Raw genomic sequence first — 7,981 nt, 5'->3', positions numbered from 1 at the left:
TCGATTGCAATGTTGTCCTCCAAATGAATAATGTCATTTGACCATTCAACGCAGTTGTCTTGCAGAAATCGCACGATGCACATATTCTTTCAGACTGCCTGAAGATGAGCACTTGTAATTACGATGTTGATCGAACTACAAAGTTATGATTCAATCATTAGAAACTATACTGGCCAAATAACAGTTAATTGCATATTGCTGGTATTTCACCTTTCCTTGATTATCATTTACGATCGATTGTCGTTTGTTTTACTTGGTAGTACATAAAAAGAAGGGCCTCAATCATAAATGATATCTTCCTATAATATAAGGTAAACGAGGGCATCACATTAAAACAGTAAAGTCATTAATACACATTCCTTTGTGACACATTAGGCTTTGTCAAACAAGCTTTGATCTTGTAGGTTGATTCAAAACACTTGTAAACTCACTGCAAATCTTAAGTGTTGGACTGCAAACAAAATAAAGGAAACCAGTCTAACACATATTCTCACAACTCACCCTCTCTCTCCCTCTCTCTAAAAAGGAGCCTGCGTGCTGCATAGATACATACTGCACAACTAGAGTATGCAGCAAAAACAATTCTCAATGAGGATATCCACACACAAAAAACAGTCAGTTGGCATCAAATCTGCATCTTATGTAGCAACAAACTCTCAGCACAAGGGGGAGATGTGAGGTCAAAAATGATAAGGGGTGGTGTCGCGTAAACATTGGTGATTGAGTACACTGTACCAACTGTACACTGCTTAAGGTTGCACATAATATCTTCATACATCATACAATCATACATCTTATAGCTTTTATAGCTTAAATGTGTTTGCTTACAAGATTGCAGTAGCACAAATACAACAACATAAAAGTATAGATCCATATCATTGTCATTTAAAACATATTGTTACAATTCCCAAAATACTTGGAGAGAAGTTACATGCCATGTACATGAACAATATAATTGGAATCCTGATATTTGGAAGGGAATGCATGTCAGGAAGATAAACTGTGACTTCCAATCAAGTGAGTACTGTCAATGCAACCTAACTAGGCTGCGGTACAACATAAGCTTTATTGAATGCCGCAAACCCAGTTTTGTCTCTTTTACAAACAGGCAGCTGACTTGTACTTGCTTTGGTATGTCAACTTGTGGGATACATTTAGGGAAAAGGGAAGTTACCTTATAAGTTAAATATTTCCAAGAACATCCAAATATACATTTCATAGATATCAGGAATGGTATACCTTTGTTTGTTCCACCAAAATAAAACATATTCTTTCTATAAAGGTGGAACTTGAAATTTCATTTTATTGTTGTTTCTTTTGTATGTATTTTGTCATTGTTGCTAAAGTACATGCCCCAAAACAGCTTTTATGTAATTTCTAAAGAATTCATGTATTGTCCAAGAACACACATCCATTGAATATTTGTGAAGGATTATGGTAACACTGTAAAATCATGTTACAACAATATAATATGAAATATAATGACTTGTACACCAGTAGGTTTCCCTTCATTTTAAAAAGGAGAGAGTAATGTCACATAACATAATAACAAGACCAAAAGTGTCAATGTCTGCCTTGTGCTTTACATGCATATATAATGATTGTTTCTCTGTAATATTGATGTTGTGCTAAAGGGACCATTCGAGCAGGGAGGTTTGCATGCATTTTCCATGAGTTGGTTGATATGTTTTTGTGGGAGCAGACACATTGTCTGATACTTTAAGCCCTTCAGCCGCATGTTTTCAGACATATTGTCCCAAAGTCAATCGCATCCACCTCTTGTGTAGGACTACAGTCCTTGAGCCGGCAACCTGAGCTTGACTGTTGGGTTGAAAGTAAATCCCTTACATTTGTACTGAAACAGTCTGGTAGGGAAATCCATCTTGAAACCTTACTAGGGCAAGGCAAGAGAGATTAAGAGATCTGGGTCTACCCCTGTTGAAGATACAAAGGAAACTTTGCATCATAAAAATCCTAAAACCAAATATGGTCATGGTCAAATATGGCTGGGAGGATAAAAGGCCTGTCCCTCTTTGCACATGAAGCCATTGATTCTGAAAGGTGAGCATGCTTTTATTGTTTTTCATCACTTTATCTTATGTATTTTCATAAATCGCTGAGTAGCTGCACGAATTTCTTTTATTTCTTGGTTTTATATATTATCTGCAGTGCTCTAAAATAAGTCATGGTTAGTGAGGTTATGGTCAAGTAGCAGCACTGCTCTTATGATAATTTCTAAAATGTTTTATTATGTGGACATGTCAAGTGAATTGGATGAATGTTTTTCAAAGGGAGGGTTATCTAGATTATCTTGCTGATTGGTAAAATAGTTGTCAGGCATATTTCTCACATGTAAAAGCCACTCTTAACTTTAACAATTGAAATAGTGAAACAGGACTAATAGGCATATTAAACAAATATATATCAATAAGGATTCGCATTGATAGTTTGTCCCGGCCCTTCCTGCCATCTGTTCCCTTGAACATAATATGAAGAATACACACAGTATATTTCCCTGCAATTCACAGAAATCAATTTATGTAAACTAAAACAGTGTAATTTAACACTTCGGATGATTGAATACATTGGCTTGACATACAGTATGTTTAAATAAGGCACTATTTATATTTTGTGAATTTCTCTAAAGTGTTTTAAGTGAACATCATGTTTACATGTTTACAGGATCTATTGAAGCATTGGACACAATAAAGCTAAACATTGAGATTAAGGCAAGGATGGATTAACCAACGGGGCTACCGGGCCCAGGCCCAGGGGCCCATGAGCTCAGGGGGCCCATAACCCAGAGCCTCGGCGTATCGTCGCTGTCATTAACTTGATGTACTATGGTATTGATATGATATGCGCCGTAGCCGGTATATGCTAGGCTTAAGTCATTAATGTCTTTAACAGGGCCCCAAAAGACCTACTGATTAAAATTAAAAATAGCCTAAACATTCACTTTGAAGATGTCACAAGAAAGAAACCTTCATGATACCTTTCAAGTGAGTGTTTATCCCCTCAAGTGAGTGTTTATCTATAGGGGCTGAGTACTCCATGCAATATAGGCCCTTCAACTTTGTAGGGAGAAATCCAAAAAGCAAGTGCAAAACAATAGCATTAGAACTGTGTCTAAGCACCCCCAACACACTATTTATTGAAGATATAATATTGTTAAGCCTATGATGGTAATTTTTCAAGAAAGAGAGAGGGTTGTGTGGGCTACAAATGTACACTCTTGTCTATGGTTACAACTATCAAATATTTGTGTAATATAAACGTTGTTTATTTTGTTGATTACTCGAGTACTTTTGCGTTTTTAAACAACAATATCAATATTATTCCTGTCAAAAAAAAAAGAAATTGTTTTGCCTAGAGAAATGTTTGGGTTTTTTGCGGTGAGGGGGGGGGGGCCCTTGACACATGCAGGCCCAGGGGCCCATGGTTTCTTAATCAGTCCATGGATTAAGGAAATGGGGTACAATTGAACATATATTCCAAAGCATTAGATAACATACAGGAATGTGAATGGGTGATAGGTCATAATCATAAGAGATATAGAAAAGATATAATGATCTAGTGTAAGTCAGCTTGCTCTCACTGAAAAGGTTTATCAGTCACCCACAGAACAGTCCATCCTTCATCATTCTCTTCCTCTGACAGGTATCTGAAGGCAAATCTGTCCCCTTGTGGAATATTTTTGCACACATATGAGGATGCAGCTGGTTGTCATGGCAGTACTGCTTGTTCTGGTGAAGGCCGAATCCAACTGTGGGTCTGGCTGCCAACTAACTAACATCTCCATCACCTTGGAAAAAACAGAATGTGGGAGCCACCCTGTTACAATCGAAACCACCTCCTGCGCCGGCATGTGTGAAACCAAGGTAATGAAATAGGGTGTGGTGGATGTAACTTCAAATCACTCTTAAACCCCATTATATACCCCAATATGTTTTCACAATAAATAGTATGTCATGTTTATCATTTATACCGAATCCAGGTGATTTATGCCACAAAAACAGGCAGTCACTTGTGGTGGTTTGTATATGAATAAACTGTATTCTCACAAATCTAATTTCTGTTGTTGCTCTTAGGACTGGAACTATTTTAGCCCTTTGGTCCAGGTACCTCAGGCCACCTGCAACTTCAAAGAATGGTCCGACGGGACTTACTACATCCAAGACTGCCCCTTTGGGGTGGACCCAGTTTTAACGTACCCTGTGGCCAAGAGCTGTGCATGTACAACGTGTTCCATTGCTAGCACGGAGTGTGATCCCATGCACAGGGACATGGCAAGTTGCCTGTCTGTATTCTGAAGAGCAAATCGCTTGATGAGCATTACCATAAATATACAGTACAGCCACTATTTGCCATGCCAGAAAAATACATTGTGTCCTCTGATGCTTGAAACTTGAAAATAAAAAAGATTATCAGCCATGAGTTGCATGTATCACCTTTACCTCAATGTCCTACACAGTCTGCAAAAATATGAACCAAATCTGCTGATCAAATAACTTACTAAAAATGACAAAGTGACATATGTCCTTTATGAAATAGTATAGCATTTTGTGACCTCACTGGCCTTACCCCTTTCCCAGTTCCAATTATTCTATACAATGCAGCAGTCTCATTACTTTAGTGTTTTTGTTTTCCCATAGTATTTCAGATGCCAAATTGATTCCACCAGTCGCATGCTTTAAAAACCTAGCTCATACTCAAAAAGGCAAGTAAAGAAAGCTCAGATATACAGTAGGTGGGTCTTGGCAATGCCTTTGTTTGTGCTAGTGTGATGAACTGCTGTGTCATGCTGCCCCATGCTGCCCACAATGCCGTAGGGGTGTACATTGATCATGAAGACATGACTGGATGGAACAGAGGAAAATATGAGGCTAGCAAAGGTCTCAATGTGTGCGTTACATATTGCAGTGTCCAAGGAGGGAGTGGCAAAGGGGGGTAGCAACTTATTTATAAACACAAGCATAGATACATTATAAGCAAGTAACTGTGACGAAAAAACAAAAAAGCCACCTTATTTTCAGATACAATCTAAACCTTGGTGGTTGAACTTGTGTACACATCAATAGATTAACCTACCGCAAGTATAAAAAAAACAAAAAACAAAGCTATATTTTTTTAATATCATGGATCTTGGTTCTAGGAACACCCCTCCACCACATTCTTTCATTTTCCAGAAAATAATCATAGACCTTTATATTCTTTGTTGTAAATTCAAACATTTTCACTGAACTCCATCTTCATTTAGGCACTCCTGAGTCAAGTTATTAAATGGTGTATTTGTTGCGAATGATTTCTCCACCCTCCACCTCCACCTGCTCATACATCCACTTCCGGTCACAGCGGCACTCTACGCCGCACTTGCGTGAGCCACAGTCGGGGCATTGGTAGAAGCAGCCCATGCAGTCCACATCCAAGCAGTCACACATATCTTTGTTGCATGAGAGTAGCCGTCCTCTGCTGTCATACACTTTGCTCCTGGCACCCATATTCTGCCTGTTAGGTAAAGAGATGAAAACATACAGTTGGCATCAGTTTCCAGAATCCAGCCGTGTCTGGTTTCTGTTGCTGTACCATTTCCTGTCCTAAAGTTTTACAGAGAGGCTATCTATTAGCCAGCCATAGAAATACAATTTACATATAAGTTGAAGTAAAAACAAATAAGTACTGGAAAGTACCCATTATTGGACCACATTGACTCAACGGTCAATGTGTTGAATGCTAACGGCCATGTCCCATGTGACAAAGTTGTGGAATCGAAACACAATAGTATTACACCAAGTATTTATTCCAGCATTGGAATTTGTTAACCATCCTTACCTGTCACTGGAGCTGGAAACTTTTCCCCCTCTCTTTCGAGTTACCTCACTGCCACCTCGTAACTGACAAAACACAATAAAGAGAATAATTTTCGTGAGAAAACTTTGTGAAGGGTTAGCAGTCAACAGATAACAAATATGAATAGACCAATCATGCCGTTGTGCCCCAGCCTACATGGTGCCTGTCCCTATGTCTATTGTATTTGAAAAAGTGTGAGAATGCTCATTCATTGAATCATTGATTCGAAAAATGAATCATTGATTCGAATCATTGATTCGAAAAATGAAAAACCTGCTAGTATGAGAGTAGCTCACACAAAGTACTCCCACAATTGTTTTGCAAATAAGGCTTTTACCTAAGTTTTCCTTCTAAATCAAGGGGACAAAGGAAGACAGATGTGGTTGACTGCTACTATACTTGTAATTGGTGCAAAAACTGAACAATACAGCTACTGTGACCATTTCCCTCTGTAGCCATTGTATTAGAAATGGTTTGTCCCTGCAATAACAATTTCTGTTACTAGAAACACAAAAGAAAGCAGTCTACTGTGTATTTAATTATGCTGAGTGAACACCCTTGTGGAGTCAACTTGTGAAGCATAACCATGCAATCCCCTTTTTTGAATAATTAAAATGCAAATGCAAAAACACCCATTTTACGACTCACCTTCAAGCCAGCCTGCCGTCTGTCCTTTCTTTGATTGGCAGTATCCTTTGCCCTTTCTCTGTCAGACTGTGTTCCAATTCGGGTATCCTTCATGATTGGTACTCTTTTCCTAAGCTCAATCTGCATTGATATTTGTGATTAGCATCGGTATCATTACATTTCTTCTAACACAAATGCAATGTGTAAGTAACTCAAAATAATTATTGGCTAGCTAGCACAACCTACCCTTTATTGTTGAATTATTATGCATACAAAATCTATGTATGACTTCCAGTTCATATGACATGCCATTCACAAATACATTCACAAAATAAAAAGGTACCACATACCTTTGATGCATCTTGTACTTCCCCAAAAATGGTAGGCACAGCATCCTCCCTCAAAAACTGTTTGCCATTATAGTCTCGAAAACAGTCAGGTCTGAAATGCTCTGAGCAGAGGCAGGTGTTTTGAGTAGGGATGAAGTTTTTCATACCCAGGCTATGTACCCATTGTGTGGCAAGCTGGGGTTTGCTAATAGGGAATCTAACATGGAAAATAAGGTTTTGTTATGAAAGTATTTTGGAAATATCAATGAAACAGACCTTAGGTTAATTATATACTGTCTATTGTCACCAAAACCCATCTAGTTGTGGCATTAGCTTCACGAGTGACTGCTTCTACAAACAAACAAGCATGGCTCATGCGTCTGATGTTATGTTTAACCTGTCCTTGTCTCAGGCTGCTGTTCCTACACCCTTGTTCCAGTGTCTAAAGACCGGAGCAGTCTTGTATCAGAATTAGCTATATGACTAGCTTCTTTTTCCATCATAAAGTTATTTGAGAGGCTGGTGATGGTATCCATTTATATAAATATCCCTACCAACGTGGACTTGCTGTCTTTCTTATAATACCGTCCAGAATATTAGGCTACTAGGCTAGCAAACAAGCTTGTGCACTTACCTATAAAACCGTATTTCCGATCCTTTAATAAATTTGTTGGTGCAACCAGTTGCTGCACAAATTACAGGCATGATGACTAACTTCTTGCGTGTCTGACCCAGTAATTATTTTGTAACTTTCTGAATTGGAAGCGTAGGGATTGCCACTCGTATTTTTTTTAAATCGTTTTCATTACGCAGGAACTGGTATGAAAGGTTTCCGGTTCATTTCTTTACAAGAATAAAAAAGATCCAGAGAAAGATGTATAGAGAGAATGTCTAATAGAGAAAAGTCCTTAAACAGGCTCTGATGTATACTTGTTATTTGGGTAAAATGTACACCTTTCAAAACACAAATAAAATACATACGAAAATAAACAATTTGGGACAAATACGGATTCAAGTAAAGGATTAGAATTTGAATTGTGAATTGAATTTAGGAATTCATCTTTGTGCCTTCCCCATCAGATGTAGATTTGATTATTTTAAATAAAATCATAGGCGTCGATTCCGTCCATATTAGGTCTATGGTTCTGTCACCAAAATCACAGGTTTAAGAACAT

General features: G+C 38.1%; 2 protein-coding genes across 2 annotated transcripts; one reads left to right on the top strand and one right to left on the bottom strand.

Moving 5' to 3' along the window:
• Nucleotides 1-2,950: 2,950 nt before the first annotated feature.
• Nucleotides 2,951-4,841, top strand: fshb (follicle stimulating hormone subunit beta). Its single transcript, XM_047042739.1, has 2 exons — nt 2,951-3,881; nt 4,092-4,841. The coding sequence occupies exons 1-2, from the start codon at nt 3,708-3,710 to the stop codon at nt 4,311-4,313; spliced, it is 396 nt and encodes a 131-aa protein (XP_046898695.1). The 5' UTR covers nt 2,951-3,707; the 3' UTR covers nt 4,314-4,841.
• Nucleotides 4,842-4,943: 102 nt separating this feature from the next.
• LOC124482251 (ADP-ribosylation factor-like 14 effector protein) lies at nt 4,944-7,637 on the bottom strand. Its single transcript, XM_047042738.1, has 5 exons — nt 7,441-7,637; nt 6,828-7,023; nt 6,499-6,618; nt 5,833-5,894; nt 4,944-5,508 (listed from the first exon to the last, which is right to left on the bottom strand). The coding sequence occupies exons 1-5, from the start codon at nt 7,509-7,511 to the stop codon at nt 5,280-5,282; spliced, it is 678 nt and encodes a 225-aa protein (XP_046898694.1). The 5' UTR covers nt 7,512-7,637; the 3' UTR covers nt 4,944-5,279.
• Nucleotides 7,638-7,981: the final 344 nt, after the last annotated feature.

This window comes from Hypomesus transpacificus, chromosome 19 (genome assembly GCF_021917145.1).
Source record: "Hypomesus transpacificus isolate Combined female chromosome 19, fHypTra1, whole genome shotgun sequence".
Classification (NCBI taxonomy): Eukaryota; Metazoa; Chordata; class Actinopteri; order Osmeriformes; family Osmeridae; genus Hypomesus; species Hypomesus transpacificus.
The sequence above is the reverse complement of the archived record's forward strand: the minus strand, read 5'-3'. Positions and strand labels throughout refer to the sequence as shown.

Bases quoted from the DNA above. Each gene is read 5' to 3' on its own strand.
- fshb (XM_047042739.1), top strand. From the start codon at position 3,708: ATGAGGATGCAGCTGGTTGTCATGGCAGTACTGCTTGTTCTGGTGAAG. The intron at 3,882-4,091 runs GTAATGAAATAG...TGTTGCTCTTAG, and splicing joins CCGGCATGTGTGAAACCAAG to GACTGGAACTATTTTAGCCC.
- LOC124482251 (XM_047042738.1), bottom strand. From the start codon at position 7,511: ATGCCTGTAATTTGTGCAGCAACTGGTTGCACCAACAAATTTATTAAA. The intron at 7,024-7,440 runs GTAAGTGCACAA...TTTCCATGTTAG, and splicing joins TCGGAAATACGGTTTTATAG to ATTCCCTATTAGCAAACCCC. The intron at 5,895-6,498 runs GTGAGTCGTAAA...GTGTTTTGTCAG, and splicing joins GACGGCAGGCTGGCTTGAAG to TTACGAGGTGGCAGTGAGGT.